This window comes from Paralichthys olivaceus, chromosome 10 (genome assembly GCF_024713975.1).
Source record: "Paralichthys olivaceus isolate ysfri-2021 chromosome 10, ASM2471397v2, whole genome shotgun sequence".
Classification (NCBI taxonomy): Eukaryota; Metazoa; Chordata; class Actinopteri; order Pleuronectiformes; family Paralichthyidae; genus Paralichthys; species Paralichthys olivaceus.
The window spans coordinates 9,698,661-9,718,994 of record NC_091102.1 but is presented as its reverse complement, the minus strand read 5'-3'; the positions used below and the strand labels follow the sequence as shown (position 1 = coordinate 9,718,994).

General features: G+C 39.2%; 1 protein-coding gene across 2 annotated transcripts in view; it reads right to left on the bottom strand.

The window, feature by feature from the left end:
• Window positions 1-19,649, bottom strand: part of LOC109631434 (glypican-6) — a 79,221-nt gene extending 59,572 nt beyond the window's left edge. Inside the window, exon 1 of one of the 2 annotated variants that reach the window (XM_020090200.2) lies at window positions 19,108-19,649. In XM_020090200.2, coding sequence (XP_019945759.2) covers window positions 19,108-19,258 — 151 coding nt within the window. In that variant the 5' untranslated portion in view covers window positions 19,259-19,649. The remainder of the gene's footprint in view (window positions 1-19,107) is intronic. The other variant, XM_020090201.2, reaches the window with a different exon arrangement.
• Between the last annotated feature and the right edge of the window lie 685 nt (window positions 19,650-20,334).

Below are 20,334 nucleotides of genomic sequence, written 5' to 3'. Positions count from 1 at the left end.
AATATATCCCAGTAAAAGTTCCTTCATTTTCACCTCTACTGTGGAACAGTGAGACTCAAACAGGCAGATGTGTGGTGCATATAAAGCCCTAGTGTTTTTAATTAAACCCTGAGGTAGACTTGAAGCCAAAGTTAGGCTTACAGAGGTGTGATGTGTGAAAACTGCATCTTTTAGCCAAAATCGTTCAATGAGGCAGGAGTGGTCGATGGCATTGAAGGCTACACTGAGGTCCATTAGTAACATAGAATATCAACTAACTGCAATAATACCACAGAACATGCATACGGATTGGCAGCTTGCGGTAAATCACTGGTAAGTCTAAGCAAAGCTGCATCAATGCTATGTAGTTTACAGACCCAAGGATAAAAGCTCTCAGAAATATTGTTTTTGTAGAACTTTGTCTAGCACTACCTCTTTTAGCATTTTTTTATTATTTAGAAATTGACTGTTTTAGGTCTGCATATTTGAAGACAAAGAACTATTGATGATGAGAAAACAGACCCTGGAGTTCAGACCGACTGAACCTCAACTGTTTTTTAGGGATAATATCGAAGGGACTTGATGAGGGTAACACATCTAACACAGTTTTCATCAGATCATGCAGTGATATTGACCTCAAACTATTCGACAAACCCAAAGAGGGGAAATGGAGGTTTGTTGCAGTGACTTATATCCTGTAAAGATCAATTGTTTCAAAGACAAAAAAAATATTTTATGTTTTCTTTTTTGACATTTTGACATAGTAGTAGTTGGAGTAGTATAGTGTGTGTTTGAATGGTAGACATGAGTGAGCACATGTGCCAACTCTGTGTATTCAATGTGTGTGCAGCAGAACGCTGTATGTGTGTATGTAAATAGGTCTTTTTCGTGAAAGCTACTTAGCCGAACTGTATTTCAAGACAGATAAACACCCTTCATGTGTTTGTGCTTTTATTTTTTATTTCCATTGTCCTATCATATCAGCAACATCCAAAACATGTGGTACATCCAAAAGCTGGTGGACATTCTTTCGAGATACGCCAGCACTTAAAGAGCTGGTGACTGTGTGAAGATGGTGATAAACTACTTGGTAAACATTGTGAAATGTGACTCTGAGCCACTTCGGTTAATAAGAGTCCTTTCACACCTTCAGAGACAAAACAAACGTGGGTGAGTCAGTGTGAATAAACAACATCCAATAAAATATATAGTAACACTTAGTTTGTCAGAACTGTAGCTTACACACCCAGTGTCAGGGACTGTCATCCTCACATGAAATGAGATTTATAGTCTATGTAATTAAATTAAAAATACAGTTTCTAATTTCAGAAACATCTTGTGCCTTGTCAGACCTTTAACATTATTTGGTCTAGAAGAAGAACAATGGTTATTTCTTATTGGGTCTGACAATAATCAGCATCGTTTGTTATAGGTGTTTTCAAATCAATAAAGAAAGACAGACAGCATATTCTGGTAACAAATTCTCCTGCACATTACATAATTGATGACACTAGGAAAATATTTCAGTGAATCAAAACTTAATGATCTACATCGTTCCATTTTGCCAAGCAGCCTTTTTTTTAAAAAGAGCCACGGATGATGCAGACTCTTTCTGCAGTAGGATTTATGTCTTCATTTCACAGTCTAAAACCCAACATCACTGTGGGAGGGTGAGCGCAACAAGAAAAGAAATGGAAATATGATCGCGGCGTAGTAATGATTATCACGTCGTAATGTCAGTGAAGACATCAAATGGAATTCAGTCTAACCATAAACTGACAGATTTTCCCAAATTACCTTTACAGCTGTCTTTAGCACATAACATGATTTTAAACTGTGCCTTTGCATTTGATAGATTTTTCCATTGTGTCCCCCACATGCACATCGTACTCTCAAATCAGATTTCAGTTTCCCCTTGAAAAATGCAAATTTGATGTGCATCATCAACGATGAGCATGAGTTTCCAATCAGGAAAACAGCTGCATGCAGGTGGCAGCTGTAAAATCCTCACCACAAGAAAACAAGAAACTTATTTCACTGAGCAAGGGAACAATAGCACAAGATCAGGTTTGCAGATTACTGTGCAAAAACAACAAGTTGTAAGATTTGAAAAGATTAGACTAACACAAATAATTTTAAATATAAGCATAAATATAAATAAATACAAACCTCTCTACTAAAAAAAACCCAAAACATAAATTCTGTTATGAATTTGTCTAGCGTCCACGCTACTCCTGAGTTTTAGAGCCAGTAAAAGACAGAGATTGAGATGTTTAACTTAAATATGCCTTTTTTTTTAATGTTGTTATTGGATTTAGCCTCAGGGAATTTCCAATAAATAGGATTCAACAGCTTTTTGTGGAACAAGTATGTCAGAACCTGAATTTCTTTCTGTCTTTGTGTGTGGAGTTTGCATGTTCTCCTTGTGTCTGTGGGTTTTCTCCAGATACTAAGGCTTCTGCCCACAGTCCAAAGACATGCAGATTGGCTTTGGGATATAAAAAGACACAAATTAGACTGTAGGTGTGAATGGATGTTTGCCTCTTTACTCAGTATACATCAAAATTAATGCTGCAACCTTAGTGACATGTAAAATGGTCAATTCAATCCCAGACCTAGAACATGTGAAAGGAGCTCTAGATAAGTTTGCATACTTAAAAAGGCAGACATGAATTATTAGCCTACTTCTTTGACTATGACTAAGCTCTGAACTCACAAATGCATCATTCACAGCTGCAGTCTGTTGCACTTCTGATGACTTTAGAGAATGAACGAGCATGTGCTGTCTGGAGTTTGCAGATCAAAGCAGATCAGGAAACACCACACAGCATGGTGACGACAACATGTGACAAAGTTTGATCAACTTTCAACTGCATCCCAGAGTCATCGTCAGAGAATGAAAGTGCCTCCGCTCATTACATCATCAAATGACCTCGAGATACAATGTGTTCCATTCACTGATCAAGACTGTGAGATGTGGTTGAATACAAATAATCCCAGTAAGAATGAACTCCCATAGTAAAGGTAACAACATTGTATTTATATTGGAAGTATAGTACTTTTGAACAAAACTTATTTTGTTTAGAAGGAAATTCTCTTTTATATAAATGAGTATCAGGTGATTTATGTTTGCCCTTTATTAAGCTTAATATTGATTATTGAAACTAAATAGAAACACAGTGTGTAGTGCTGATAATTTCATTTTAAAAAGTATAGTCATTGATGAATGCTTTTGGTGGCTATAGAACAACAGAGGCTGTAAAATAAAACCAATGCGGCTAATGTTTTCTTTCTCTACAAAAAACTAGACATTAATCTTATTATTCAGCAGAAAATTAACTCTGTAAAAATAGCATTTTGCAAGGCAACAGCTTCGTCAATGAGGGTGGAAGAGAAATAATCTTTTTCAAATTAAAGATTATGAAATTTGACTTTTGAAATGTATAATATTATATTCCATTGAAGACCTATTAATCAATTAAATAAACAGCACACAAATTGCAAACTTTCTATTACTGTGTTATAAGTAATTTAAATTAATTTATTAGGCTTTATAGTTCATTTCTGTGAGAACTTGCATTTTCACGAGAACATTGCGTGAAAACAAAGAGAAAATGTTGTTACATGTGTTAATATGTCCCCGGAGCGTTCAGGTGGACCCCTCCCATTGCAGATGTTTTGTTGAATAAGACACATGAGGCTCACAATTCCAGCACAACTCACCAGGCCTGTATAATCTAAAAAGGAGGTGAAATATTCGTTTTTCAAATCACCACATATTTAAACAATTTACAGCCCTTCAGATGGAAGCCTCCGCCAACCAGTGCAGTTTCAGTTTTAATCCAATTTTTACAGACCAATATGAGGTTCCCATGAGCTATATCTTTGACAACTGACTCTCAAATTAACAGATTAGATATCTAATCCGTTAATTTGAGAGTCTAAGTGAACATATGAAAGAATACTCTCATCGAGTTAAGGTCACTGTGACCATGACCTTTGTCCACCAAATTCTAAGTTCATCAATAAGTCTAACCAGAGGTGCTCCAAAGCTATCATGTTCACAAGGTAAAAAAGTGTTTTATGAGCTCAGAGAAAATCGGACCTTTGACCTTTGACCACCAAAATGTAATCAGTTCATCCTCTATCCTTCAAGCTAATTTGAAGAAATGTTTTCAAGGTGTTCTTCAGATATCGTGTTCCCCACAATGGGACAGACGTGTACCGATGTACATGCATATGAATTAACGAACAACCAAAAAATGTAATGCTTCTGTCCACTTGTGGTCACTGGTACGGAGGCATAAAAAGTTACAAAGTTGTAAAAATATGGATGTGGACACTTCATAACATCACGCACTTTCTTCAGAAGCAGATGGTACTTGGACGTCCCTGGGGCTCCAAACGTTGAGTGCAGCCTTTTCATCAGATGTATCAAGAACAGAAAAATAATCCATCTTGACACAACAACCCTACTGTGTGCTCCAGTCGTCTGAACAGAGCAAAACATCACTTAAAAATATGCATGTCGTACATCCATATATGGGAAAAGACGCGACCCTCCGAGCCAAGGTTAAACCAGCACAGAAAACCCATCTACAGACCATTAGCAGCAGGCGGGAACAGACTCTGTTCTTAGACAGAAACACTCTGGTGTTTTATTCCAGTTTCACATTTTTATTTTTTTCCTAATAAAAATGATTTTGTGAAATTTCCGATATTCCATTGTCAACAAGATCAAAACTGAAACCAACAATTACTTCCTTCAACTGACAGGTACTGTCTGTACAGCAAAGCCTGATCTGTGGCATACTGCCCACACACATGAATGCAACACTTTAACTTTTCTAGACTTTCCAAATGTGATTGGATTAAACTTCACCACTGCTCCTTTTCAGAATAAAAATGCTTGAGGGGTCAGTGTGAGGTTCAGCCACTATACCAGATATGCTTCACATGTTACCTCACCTCGTCTTGGTTAATACAATGTGATGGATGCAAACTTTCATTACACTGCAGCTCACGAAACAAATTCACCTTTCAACTCTTTTTACTGATTATACTTCCACCTACACTTAATTTTCCTCCGAGTACAAACACTTGAATTGAGTCTTCTTTTGTCTTCCTATAATACCTATACCTATACATATCACGTTACTTTGAAACTGTCCGGCAAAAAAACAAACCTTTAGGTCATGTGTGCAGCAGCTTTTACAGCCCATTGATACATTTTATTGTTATGCAACCTCTAACATGCGTTGTGCTTGCAGGAAACTGGGTGATGCAATATATAGAGCAACGAAATCCATTTCAGGAGCCATATAGGACAACTGTTAACATATAGGACTTAAAATTAGCGTAACGTGCAGCTATTCTGTTTCCTGTGACAAGTAGTAGTCAGTGCTGTTTAATTAATCTTTGACCATTCCAGAACCGTAACCACATATTTATTATTGTTTGTTTTTGTGCATAAACCCAACCAAACCTTGACCATTCCACAATCCTAACTATGTGTTTGTTATGATTATGATGAGGACAAATAGTGGTAGGGACCAGGAACCTATACTGTTTAAAGTTGTAGACCAGGTTAGCCATACCTGCTAAGACCTCAGAAAACACCTTATCCATTTTTAATCGTACAATTTGTAACTTGGGGTCTCTCAATCAAAACAATAACTTAAGAACCAGTATGACGTCATCATGAAGCAACGTGGGATCATGGGAGTTGCAGATGAAAATTTACCTGATGTGACTCATGCGCAAAACACGTCCACAGATGAAGTCACATATCAAAGCTGTTTCATGCCACGCAGCAAATGGCAAAGAATAATTGTTATCCTTCATGAGTGACAAACAAACAAGGGAGGAGAACACAACTAACTGGCCAACAGTGTGTTTTCCTTCGTCATACGTCATTTACCCTGGAAGTTATAGCATAGACGGACAAAGTCGTATACTTCCTGCGACTTTGAAACTTCCTGCTGCCTTGAATCAAACAGATTTCTCTGGGTTTGAACATTGTTGGAAACATTTCGGTCAATTAACACAAGTCAACAAAAAGAGTTAGAGATTTTTTCCCACTGCAGTTATTTATAGAGAATATAGATCATGACGTTCTCAGACAAGTCCTGCAGCATAATCCGGTTCTCAGCCATAGATTCATACAGTATGTTCCTAGCAATAAAAACTTAGCTGTAAGTCATAAGTCACACTTCTAGAATGGAGACAATGAGCATGTGTATTGCTGGTTTCACAGCCCTGGGAAAAAAAATCTGCTGTGCTATATATCAGGAGATGGTGGTGCCCTCAAGTCCGCCGCCAGACATTATTGGAATACAATTCCATTATTATCATTTCTATGGAACTCAGCATCTTTCTCCAAAAAAAGCTGTGAACTGGCACAGATACAGCCGCCTACAATACTTTGTTGCATTCAAGTATATAACTACAACAAATACAGTAATCTGCTGTCATAGCTGTAAAGGTGAACCATTAAACAGCCTGTTGACATTGCTAAATAGTTCTTCTCTCTTCTTTCACACACACACACACACACACACACACACACACACACACACACACACACACACACACACACACACACAGAAACTTATCATAAACTTATTATTCACTAATATTATTGCAAAATCACAGCACTTTAGATTTAGATGTGTATGGTGACGTTTCCCATAGCTTTAAGCTTTTATCAGCTTGTCTATCACTCCATGTCCCATCTTTCAAACCGAAAAATAGGTCGATGTGAGTGGAGACCCATGAGAGTTGCAATGTTTTTGGGTTTTTTTGGAAGCACTTGTGAAAACAAAAGTATTCTTCAAGTAAATGTCTCAGTGCAGCTTTGGGATGTTTCTTTACTTGTTTGGTCTGCACCAAGCTGAGTCTTGTGCAGATGGGGTTCTTGTTTGCTTTTTGGTACCAAATATAATTTCCACCTCGAAGTGTCTGTGATCCAGAGCAAGCTACACTTCAGGAGCTGAAGGGGAATAATTTCCCACTAATATCAAAATGGTGATTATTCAGTAACAACAGCTGAAGGTGACACAAAGAGACTCGTCCCAGTCTAACCTCGCTTAACAATCCCAGTCCTTGTCCTCCACTGGTGCAGCACTAACATGATGATGCATAACTTGGCCTCAGATCACGTTAAAGATGGATTCACAAAGCAGATGCTACTCATATAAATACATAAACAACAAAACAAGCAACACTTGCAAGCAAAACATACAAATGTCCCACTATAAAGATAGAGTTTTAATGAGAGAGGGTTATTCAAACACTCTGCAATTTAATACATTTTTTTATAAATATATAAAATAATAATAAATTACAATCTCCTCACGTCAGTCCCATGTCTGTCATCAAATGAAGTGTCAGTCAATTCAGATATGTTATTATCCTTGCAAATGACGCTGTAATATTAGAAGCTCTATTCTATTTTCCTCCTGCTGAGATGAGATCACATTGTTCAGTGTTTTTAATGCTTAATATTTTGGATTATTATATCATTGAGAAAATGACAAAATTGCCCCTTTTGTTGTATGCATTTGTAATTATTTCCATACTGGGTTAAGTGAGGTTTCCTGATGTTCCTACATGATATATAGGGCATATGTATAGCATGCAACTTTACGGGACATTTTATGTGACATGACTATGCACTATAAGCTTTTGTTTGACCCACAGGACCCATGACCCAGTATCTAACTGCTGGGAGGCGACAGTGCTAACACACCCTGCCAACCCATCCATAATAAGTCTTACAGCAAATTACCATTTCAAGAATACACATATTTACATTAGTCACATTTGCACATTCTAGAACCTTGAAAAATACATCATTGTTGTTAGGTCGATTCTTGCATCGGTGCACAGGTAGAGCAATGTAACAACTTCAGCTGGAAGATAAGGTGGAAGCAAAAACACTTTCCCTCTCATGCCCCTTTAAATAAATTCTAACACAACTCACACAATTCTCCTCAATGTATCTGTAATATGTTCTCATATGACGATACAATACTTTTGTCATCATTGTAACATACACGTCAGTTTTGAAAATAAAGTGTCCAAGTTCCTGTGGTTACCAGCAGAGGTAGGCCAATCTCAGAAGTAATCACCAGTGTACCTGGTCAAAGAGATCTGCAACATATGTGCTCTGCCATCTGCTGTGTCCCGTGCTTCCCCCTGACAAACATTTTATGCATTCAGACCTGAAGCCATATTCAGTCCTAATGAGGTCAGCATTGCTAATGTCAGTAAGGTTTCATCTTCCTTGTCTCAACACTTCATCAACAAGAGACAGCTGCAAAGTGCTCTGAATACCAGTGGCGTGATAGCAGCTCTTAGTTCTGATCTTAAGACCCAACAAGTCCTCCAGTCTGAACAACCTAAACCTCTTACACAAGGCAGCAGCCGTACTGAACCCTGGTCTTCACGGTTACTATAATAACATAGAATGATGGGACAGTCATGGTTTAGGAAAAGATTGTGGTTTGGATCAAAATAGATACTTCCTTAAGATTAGGGCGCATTCATTGTCATGGCTACAATAATAAAAACAGGATTATGGTTGGGTGGATAAAAGAAACTATTGGTTTCACACTGGAAACAAACATTATTCACATCGTCCTAATGTGGACTATGTCACTCTTTATATCACATCACCTGACTTCCTCCTTTGCTACTGTCATAATATCTATGACCACTAGAGACCATTTGAGTTATTTAGTTTGGTAAAATGTTGATGACAGTCTCAATGAGACCATGTTTTAGTAAGAATCAGTACCTTCATTCAAGTCAGAAGAAAGTTAATCTTGGGTTAATTAACGTGTGTTACATCACAGCACTCTGTCTCAATCTGCCCACTTTTTTCCCAAACGCTGTTGTTTCCATTATCAATTTCATTTGTCATTATTTATTTATCTAGTAACCACGCTTTTGAAATGTCTTTATTTATTCACTCATAAGCATGTAAAACTGTGACGTATTTTTATATTGTATATACATATTTATTTATACAACTTAATCCATTTATTTGTTTTAACAAAGTGTTTATTATTACTACAGGGCTGGAAGACGCAAAGCTTCATACTGTAGTGTTCTGGAATTAAGCTGCGTATAAAGCCCTGCTTATATCTGAGGGAATACAGTAGCCATACCAGAAACCCCCCGAAGCAGCACCATTGCAGATACGCAGCAGACACACTCCATGTGTGAACAGACGCCCACGACACGCAGCAGATCAGTGGCACAGCCGTCACGTGCCGCTCACGCTGCTGGTGCTGTGGCACTTATCACATTCAGTTAATGCCATATGCTTTTAGACAAGCAACACAGCTAATGTACATGCAGAGTACATTCACTATTTCTGTTTCACCGCACAGCATATGTGACACTCCGCCCCCTGATTGATGGATGATCAGACTTTCTCGAGAAAACTCCCTGCGAAAGTCAGATCAGATCCTCAGGAATTACACAAGAATAACATTCGTTGCATGTGAACATTAGCATGAATCTATGAATCTGCATATTCTGAACAGCCCCTACACTTTTTAATAATGTCCCCTGAGGCCTTTGTGTACAGAATAGCCAAGTTTCTCTATCAGGTTAGAACTTGCATCAATCACGAATGAACGACAGTATTCCTATCACATTTTGGGTCATGTCAGAAGTCCTAATGAAAGCCCTGCTCCTGTTTTTAAATAACTGGAGGATGCACATACAGAGGAGTGTATGTCCTTGGGTGAACGAGGACAGGTTCAAGAGGAAATGGAATCTCACTGACATAAAACAGTCGACAATAAAAGCAGCACAGTACAATGGTATGATGGTCTCATCCTCAGGAGAGTCAGCGTGAAGGAAAAAGGGACAGGAATAAAGATGTTGGAACAGTTTCAAGCTCCCTGCAAATGTGTCAGTATTTTTTTCCGAATATGTCAAAATATTCCGCTGCAACATGCCATGCAAGGCTGTGTGCATGATAAAACAGCCGAGTGTTGACTCAATGGTATGGAGCTTCATAGCGGAATAAGAGTACCATAAAAAAACTGTTTGAAGGAGGGAATATAAATGCATAACTGCCCTCTGTCACTATACGGAGGAAAATTTTTAAAGCGGCTTTTGAAGAAATTGTTGTCGTTCACAAAACTGAGCTTCACATAAAAAAACGTTTCTGCAACAGATACTGACTCCTCCGGCTTCAAAGACGGAAACGCTGGGTAATCGAGCCAAGAGGAAGTGACCATACATGTTAAAGGTGTTCACTTGAGCTTATATTAATCATTTCCTCATCTACAGAAAAAATAAATATTCTGATGACTGATTAACAGTTTCAGCCAATTTCAAAAATGCACAAAGATTTTCTGCCTCCACCTTGTGAAATTTGAGGATTTGCTGATTTGCTTTGTTATATATCATTGTAAACTGATTATTTTGAAGGTTTGGACTGTTAAGGTGAAATGTTTTCTTACATGTCTCTTAACACTTGAGTGACAATATATAGTCAATATACTTTTAAAAAAAGTCAATGGCACAACTTTGTCTATTCCCGTTGGTTTTATTGTCTCTCTTGCATGACATGATTTAGTAATGATTTGGATCTTCTCTGAAAACAATATATTCATTTTAAAGGGATTTTGACTACTAGTCTATTTCCTAATTTGTTGCACCAGCTCTGGCAAATTGTTATTTTTTCTGAAATTCCTGTAACCCTAGACACTTAATTGAGAAAATAAACAGATTAATATTTTTTATTTCATCATACATTTTAACAGCAATTCCCCAGATTAATTTGTTATAACAAATATGAAAAATAATCTACTAGATTTAACCTTGCATAACTATTTAAAGAGAACATAAATAAACAACCAAATTGTACAATATGTTTGACCTTTTTGTGAGTATGTAGCTAATAACTATGGAATATTCATGTGTCATACCCTCATGCACTAAAATCATTACAGCAAAGATTAATGTATAGATTTCCTTAACACCATGTGCAGCACATTTACAAATGACAGGCACAGCATAATCAGCATATGTGGCACTATGTCTGGCTTTGATATTTATTCAGAAGTATGTAATAAAAAGCCTCGTGAACGCATGAGAAGACCAGTGTGGATATTCGATCCGTGCGGGCAGCATGCCTAGACGCCCCTTGAGAATTGGACCCGAGCAAGCGAGCCACTCTCTCCTGCGTCACCTTGCTAAGTAGAGCATGGCAGAGGTCCACACTACAGGTAGCAGCTGGCGGCTGTTTGGAGACCTGGAGGGAGCAGCCTCAAACCCCCACTGATCGTTACTTTTCACTCAGCATTTACAGCTTAGTTTACTAAAACCAGCCTTTATTAGTTCTGATACCTTGCTACAGTGCAAGTGCCCTCTACTCTGCTTCACCGCGAGGAAGACGACTTGACTCGACTGCACGATGCAGAGCTCCCCACGGCGACTTGCTGAAATGCAGCGCACTGAATCATCCTCAGGAGCAGTGTAAAGGCAGACATCCTCTCCAGTTGCACATCAGGTCTAGTCAGACGTTGTCAACAAGACAGGGAGTGGCAGACGTGTGGCTAAAGATAGATCCAACGACGGCAACAAGGCATTCGAGGGGGCTTTATTTCATGATGGCTAGGTTTTTGACAAGCAGATGAGGTGTTGGGGAAAAGTACCAGCTATATGTCACAGCCAAAAGCCTCAAATCTGATTCTCACGTCAATGACGAAACACACATAGGAACCTGGGGATCGTTTTCTCAAAAGTCAGTGATGATTCATGGATGGAAAAGATGTTGTCAACTACTGGAAGCAGTGTACGACATTCTGACAAATAATAAATAGAATAATTATTTGTAGTCAGATATCTAGTGAGTGTCTGACCAATGACTCCAGTCGTCTGAGAGTCACACACTCACATACCTGCTGGCATTTTATGATCTGGGATTCTGAGGTAACACGTCTCAACCACCTTCTACTTCAATATGAGTAAATTACATTTTGAGCTTGAGAGTATGGCAGCATATTGATGTAGACTCTATCAGTGGAATTTGATTAAAATAGATTATTTTACTGTATTTTACTGTATTTTATCTATGGGAGGGAGCTGAGGCTTTTATTTTTATAACAAATCTGCCTTTAGTATACACTGATAGGGAATAGGAAGACAACTATGGCTGTATGCAAATAGTATTGAATGTATTGAAATCATGGATGATTCTCAAGCATTTTCATACATATATAATATATATATATATATATATATAAGCACCAAAGTCTTCATTTAAGTATCTGACCAAATGTTGAAAATAGGGTCAAAATCTCTCCTTCTGTTCCTGAGTTAAAACAAGAAAAGTGTTTAACAAGAAAAGTGTTGACCTTTTGGGATATAAAATGATTTCACTTCATAATTTTTCCAATTAAACAACTGCGTGTAACATATTTAGCACATTATTATGTTATGGCCAAATTTTTTTAAGAGATCACCTTGACCTTTAACCGCTGAATTCAAATCAGTTTATTCTTCAGTCCCAGTGAACACATTCGCCATAAATGAGGAATTTCTCTCAAGGCATCCCTGAGATATTGTGTTAACGAGAACAGGACGTGCGGACGGAAAAACCTGAAAACATGATGCCTCCGGCCACAGCTGTCTCTGGCGTGGAGGCTTAAAAATAGGATGAATGAATAGTGGAAATGTGTTTATAAATTCTCAGTGGCTCCAGGTGAGAGTTTAATTGGGCAGTTGTTGACAAGATCAAAATAACATCCATTCAAGTTCCTGTTGACAGCACGAGCACTCATTCCTTCACATTTCAAATGATTCTTAAACCATTGAACAGCTTCTCCGGAGAATACCTTCAATCTATTTTCCTATATTACCATTTTTCACAGTAAATTGATCTCAAAGGAGTTTGACACATATTAATTCTCCGTGGCTGTGTTTGCACCATCTTTCCATCAGTAATGTACAGTATATGACAACTGCTGCTTATCAACAGTATAAACATGGCACATCAGGCTTATAGCATCTTCAATAACCCAGAGTCTCTTTCATGTGTTATATGTGTTGATATATTCAAAAAATACATGTTGCAAGTGAAAAAGTAAGCTTCGTTATTATACAAGTGAAATTCATGTGAAAATATCTGAATAATGATTTTAGTGGTTAACAACTGCCCAGCTAACAACTACAATCCCTTCAAGCTTTAAAATGTGTAGGCTGTATTAAAATTTCAGCGACCATGGCTGTGAGCAACAGAAACAGAAAGAGAAACCACAACCGAAATAAACAGAAGACTTAGGTCACAGACAGGATTAGGATTTAGAAACGTTATCCAGAAAGTTCTTTTGGTGTTTGGAAAAAAACAGTAACTCTTAAGTCATGACTTCCTCCCCCTTCCTACACTCAAAATTCACAGACCTGAGGAGATCTTCCTCTTGGGAGCCGCAAAGAACAATACTCCATATACTGGAGGTCCCAGAGGTCTAGAGTAAAATAATTTACTCAGAAAAACTTCACAGGGGCAAACACAAGAGCACATGTCAATATTGCATTTAAATTAAAATGCTTGTATGAGGAATATCAGCTAATGATGCAACATCTGACTAAGGAACAAACACTGCATGTACATCAAACAAAAAAACAATTTGAATCAATGTATTTGGGACATCTATCCCCACGGTGTATTAAAAAAATCTTTTCTTCAATAAGCAGCCTCAAAATGACATACAGAGTAGGTGTAACATCCAAAGTTTTACGATGAATGGATTTAGACAACCTGGTTTCAAATTTGTCAATTACATGAAATACTTCTGACTAAATAAGCAACTGGAAAGACACATTCGTCCAACAAGGCTAATGCCATATCCTGCCATGTCAAAGCAGTCTTCTAATTAGTCTAGACTGGCGGCCCAACATATTCTAACTTGTCTTGCCGCTGTTTCATAATGAACCAAACAAAAACACTTTTCATAATAACATTAGAGACATCAAACTTGGTGTTTTGTTTTGTTGATGCATTGTCTAGCAGTGCACAGTGCTATCGCCCATAAAGTGTTTACCATCCACACAGACAACCAGACCTCATTTTTTTCAGCCCCAGTTGTGCACATAACCGCAAGTAGCATGCAACACAGTTCTCTCTCTCACACGAGAACCTTTCCTGCTCTGAAAATGTCTGGATCCGCTCGAAAATAGAATGGGTTCTTCCCTCAGCCATGTCCCACCCCTCCACCTAATTTCATAGAAATCAGCTCAGTGGTTTTGACGTAAGCCTGCTAACTAATAAAGAAACAAATGATAAAAACATAACCTCCTTGGTTGAGGTAGCAGAGAAAAACATCCGTCCATCTTATCATATGAGAGTTGCGGAGAGGCTGGAGCATCACAGTTGACATTAAGCAAAAGGTTGGGTACACCCAACGCCAGTAAAGAATGAAAGAAGTATTCTATTGTCAGTAGTTTGAGTTCATCAACCACAGTCTAGGAACTGAGTGAAACCTCTTTAAGATTTTCATTCAAATGTTTCTGTAATCAGAAGTTCATACCTTAATCCAGCTGAGATCTGTCCAATTCAAACAATAGAGAAAAGTAAACCCTAATTTATAATTCAACAAACTGAGAAGAAAAGTTCTCAAGTCCTTTAACATAAGACTTTTGTGTTCTATGTACTATTAAACTGTACATGAGATTAATGCATCTCTGACTGCCACACAATATCACAAACTCAATCAGTGCTAAAGCAAACTGTAAGATGAGATAATCATTATTAGTCCCACAACGGGGAAATGTATATCTCATCAACTTCGGCGGAAAGACAACAGTGAATGAATTAAATAAGAATAATCAAACATTCCTCTACATGAGCTTCTTGATATGCTCTGAGAGCTGCGTTGCTCTGTTTCTAACGCTGCCACGCGGAAACACAAGCAGGACAAAATGTTTCCTACAGCTCCAGAGGGAACACCCGCAGAGACAGCCCATCATGTGGCCATTTTGGCATTCATGAGCATGATTGATGACACGGCGATGGAGGCAGCGTTTGAGAAATCCCCCTCTGCTTCAGGACAAGAGATGATTGTTTGGATTCTTTCGTTTCTGATAGCATCCCCCTCTGCTTCTCTGTAGGACACATTCACGTTGTATTACTGTATGTGGCAGAATGCAGCCTCAAATACTGGCGCCACACAGAAACTCAATCACTGACTGCCAATCCCAAAAGTTCAATTATCTGTGTGATGTTTGCAGGGTGAAATGTAAAAGCATAAACTGATCAACAGCTGTGATCCTGCAGAACTCTACTACCCATGCAGATCTGCTGTATCTCTGTGTGTGACTGACAGGAAGGTCACAATAATCTGACAATACATCACAGCAATACTGACGTATGCTGCAGGGGCTAACAAAGTCACCTGGTCCTTCCTGCACACAGGCACTCCCATTTAGCCCTTTTTAATCCCCTACATCCCATTACACGACAGTGGAGAACCTGTGCACATTACACGCTTCAGCAGAGATCGTTTTGCCTCATTGTTCAGGCAGCCAAGGATCACATGAAATATCAGCAATGTTATTTCCTTCCCCGTCTCTCCGTCTCTTGGCTGGGAGTAAACAGCGCCGGACGTCAGATTGACTAGGTGACAGAACACGACATGTTAAGAAGTTCCACTGAAACCTGCAGTCAGCCGTGTGACTCTCTTTCCACATCTTCCCATCTTGTCTAAGACGTTGGGTAATGCACTGGAAACTGAGACGGTGAGGGCAACACTAAGAGCAGGTCTCTTTAACCAGAGCGAAGAAAAACGTTAAAAATGTTAAGGATTTAAAATGCTAAAAATGTGTGGATTTGGTAGTAATCAAACTAGATCAAAATAAAGTACGGTATGCTGTGGAGGGGGAGCTGCTCAGGGCATTTTAAGATGTATGATCACTCCAAAAACTTTTAGAGAAATCTGATGCTCATGCTCCCATGTTTCAAAAATGCCTTCACCGTTTTGCTGCTGACAGCCTCCAGTCTGCCCCGGTCAGCAGGCAGAAGCTCACCCGAGTCTTGCGGAATTACTGTATCATCTGGGCCTTTAGACTTTAGATAATAACAACATTTCAGTCAATAACACTGACTCCACTGCTGTCATTCCACCTGACCTGGTTCCTTCTGTTTGACCAAACACCAAAAGCAGCAAAGAATCAGTAATTTTAGGCTTTTTACTTGTACCTGCAGCCGAGCATTTTAAGTGGTGCTGTGAACACTATATCCTGCTATTATTCTACCATTATATCTGCTGATGGTTGGACCATCACAAACACGATTGATTTTGGCAAGACGAGGATCTCATATTGAAAAAGGCTGAATGCAAACAGAAGTATTTATTAACATAAAAAAAACGTCATACATATAGCATGGTCCCATATTGCATCTCACATCAAAAGCAGCAAGAGCTCACACATCTGTCACCACAGCTTCACGTTGAAGGCTCTCCCTGAATCAGCTAATGCTGATTTCAAGAAACCAAACAGCAAAGAGCCGTCATTTAACATGAACGTACAGTACGTCATGCAGGGGCAGTGAAAGCATCATTTATATACAGCAGGTGTAGCACTAACATCAAGGCTGACATTTTTCTCAAATCATTAGTGAGTTAATAGAGTGTGATGGCAGCTGTAAGGCTGACAGAAACAATAAGCTATACGGGAAGCTTTAAGAGCCGCTCTCCATCGAGTCCCAGGAGGACCAACTAATCTACAAGTACTGGAATATTAACTCCAAACTAATGTCAAGTATGAACATGCTCCCCATCTGCCGCAGGGGTGCTCTTAACCCGTTGCACCCAGTGCCTAATGGTTAATATTACACAGCAGTGATATGAAAAAAAATTACAATGAAGGTCTAGAAAATGTGTGAGGTTTTGTTATGTTACTGAGGAATCTGTCAGTAAAACCCTTCAACATACATATCGTGTAGTTCATAAAGCCTTGAACTCCACAGTAATTCTATAGAATAATATTAAAATAGTACTGTTAATAGTGAGTACACTTGCTGGTTTTTTCAATAACTACTCAAGCATTTCCACTTTTACTTCAGTCAAGCATTGGCTTAACCCCGATGTTGTTTGCATGAATGAAAGGCAGTCTGTCAGATGCCTGAAGGACATGCCCATCACCATTTGAATTTTGCTGAGGTGTTGATAACGTGTTGTCTCTCCGGCAGACGTGCATAAGGTTATGGGACTCATTCAAAGAACAGATCAAAAGGCGTTTATTCAGGGTGACATCATCTGGAGATGAGAGAGATTGCATTTTTCACTCATTTGGGAGATTAGTTGTGATGTCAGGGACCCGGATCCAAAGGATTTAATCAGTTTGTTATTCAACCCATCTCTGAGCAGGTGCTCCCATTGTCAAATACGCAGCTTTTTTTCACATGTGGCAGATTTCCTGCTTCTACAGAAAGGGTCATTGGCCCTGAAGCTTAACAATGACGACCTGGAGAGAAATCTCTGCTGGGTTAATAGGAAACGTCTTTTTCTATCCTTTGGATGAAGACATATTGTCACATAAATAACACCTGTATTGATATTGGTGCTAATAAACATCCTGTAAATCACAGAAATGTATAAATTAATATCATGAACCTTTAGAACGTATTTGGGGATAGATGTAGGGTGAACACAGTGTACAGGAGTCATTTTTATTATATAGTTACAAGTAATAAAATATTAATCGTCATCTACTTTTTCCTGTTTGTAAACAAGAATATTTTTGAGGATAGTATTTTAAATACTGTTGCTTAATTTTCCAGGTTCATATAGTCAACAGTGAATCTAACTAAAAATCATTCAATCTAAATTATAAACTCTTACGATCTCTGTCTGTTTTATACCTTGTGACTGTCCATACAGGCCTGAATGTGTCGTTCAGTCAATAACAAATTAAATAACTGCTCAGTATAGGGCAGTGGCTGAAATTATGTAGAATGGGTGATTCATGGTTATGGACTGAAGCATTGCCAGAGCCAGCAGTTCCACTTCACCTTATCACCTCATTTTCGCGGGAATCAGAGTTAATCTGCAGAGTTGACCATTTCATTATCTCTGCTTGGTTAGCGCTGTCAGGGACCTCTGCTGGACACACTCATCCCAACACTGCTGGTTTCACATGTAGTGTCGATGCTGGCTGATATGAATTCAATTCTTATTTTAATTGTATTGCGCCAAATTGGAACATATTTTACACAAACTTTACACAGTAAGGTAAACAGTTTACAATAATATAGGGAAATTCGAAAGTTCCCACAACGAGCACGATTGTGGAGAGCAAAGGACGAAACCTCTCGAAGAACCAGACTCAAGGTGTGTCCAGTGGTGGAGACATCATTATAGGGTGCAATCACCAAGCCTCACACCCTATCTACTTACCACTATGCCGATGGAGGGATGGGTGAAGTGTTTGAGTCCACTAAACCATTTTGGACTTTCAGAAGTAAACAGTGTTCCAGCCAAGTCCAATACAATTCAAGTAAATGGTGACCGATTCTTCGAACGTAAAAAAGCTGCCTTCACATGTGAATTGTGGCTACAAACATGGTTTAAATGACCTAGTTTTGAGTCGAATTTGAATAAATCATCAGTTACTTCAATTGTATTGAATTTGTCTGCAATGCTGTTTAGCCCTGAGACTCCAAAAGGGTTTTGTGGACTCAAACACTTCATCCACCCTTCCATTGGCGGAGTAAATTTCCATTTTTGGGTGAACTATCCCATTAACTATAGTGCTGTGCGTCCTGTCCTGTCCTGTCCTGTCCTGTCCTGTCCTGTCAATGTGGGACGCAGGAGGCCGCTCCAGATGTTGGTCACCACCCTGTCAGGTCAATAAGGACAATTTGGCATCTGAGCGCATCCCTTGTGTGTGGATTAAAAACTTCTCTCGGTGACTCACTGCAACTCCAGAGAGTGACAGGTGGTGGATGCAGTCTGCGGGACGCTCCTGCACCATAAAAGCGTTTCTTTTTTTGTTGCATCTTCAATGAGTTGCAGCGGGATCATTAGTTTCCATTAGCTCTCTTCCATGCACACTTCAAATGAATATGCAGGAAAGCTGCATTTGAAAGGTGTTGACCCTTACCTGGGATCTCCTGGAGAGGAACATGTGCGAAGCTGAAGCCTTTCCCGATGCACGCCTCCCTCACCTCGCTGCAATTCCGCGCTTTAAAATCTGCCCTCGCCGCAACATAGAGCACAGAGAAAGTGCACAGGATGGTCTCTATTCTGAGCATTGTTCACTTCTGCAACAGATCCCTTAATGTGTCAGGTTCTCTGCAGCAGGGTCCCGCTTGCTGGTGAAACTCCAAATGCAGCAGCAGCAGCAGATCCGCAGGTATATACTTGATGAAGCCTTTCCCAACTAAACTACGAGTAAACACATTTCCCCCTTTTCCTCAAGAAAGAAAAAAGAAGCTAAACGGGGCTGTGCTGCAGCACAGAGTGATGAATCAAAGTCCCCCCGGCGCCGCAGACAAGAGAACCGAGAGGGTCGAGGTGCCACATGAATCCAGACGGTGCGCAATTCTCCCTCAGGGCGCGTTGAATCCAACTTCGCGGAGCGCACGGAGCCTCCTGGTCTCTGCTGCGCTGGAGTGGAAATGCTGTGCAGAGTCAGTGTGTGTTCGGATCAGATGCACAAGCGGAATACAAAATATGGAGTGGAATCCAGCCTCATCCATTCCAGTGGGGGTGTGGGCTACAAGTCGGCACCTACCACCGAGGATGTGTTGGGAAATAAACCAGAAAAACATTTAAGGGCCCAGGGGTGCGTAGACCATGGGTTGTAATAAAAATATCAGAGAGGAGAGAAAAGATGTACCTGATTTTTCTGAAGTTTTCTCAGTTAAGGTATAAACAGCATCAGACATAGACAGTATTGCTTTCGACTCCCTGGTAAATCTTTGAGTCACAGCTTGAGTATCTGGGATATGTTTGGGGATATATATATATACATATAAGTAAAACAGTTATATAGCAAAATACTTCACTACAAAACCTTATGAGTGTATTTTACTTGCTTTAAAATAATATTCAAAATGTGCCTCCTTCCAGTTTTTTCACCTCATCAAAGAGGTAATGTTTTCATCTGCATTTGTTTGTTTGTTAGCTATCAGGCTTATACAAATTATACATTTATTACATGGAGTCAGGTATTTATTTGTATTATTATTTTAAAAAAGAGTACAGACAGGGGCAGTTCAGGTGACAATCAGATGTCAGCTGGGGCCAGTGCAGATACAAATAAAATCAGATCTGGTGAATTTAAATGTAGTTTCATGAAGGGACTGCTGGGCCTTAGTGGAGGTAT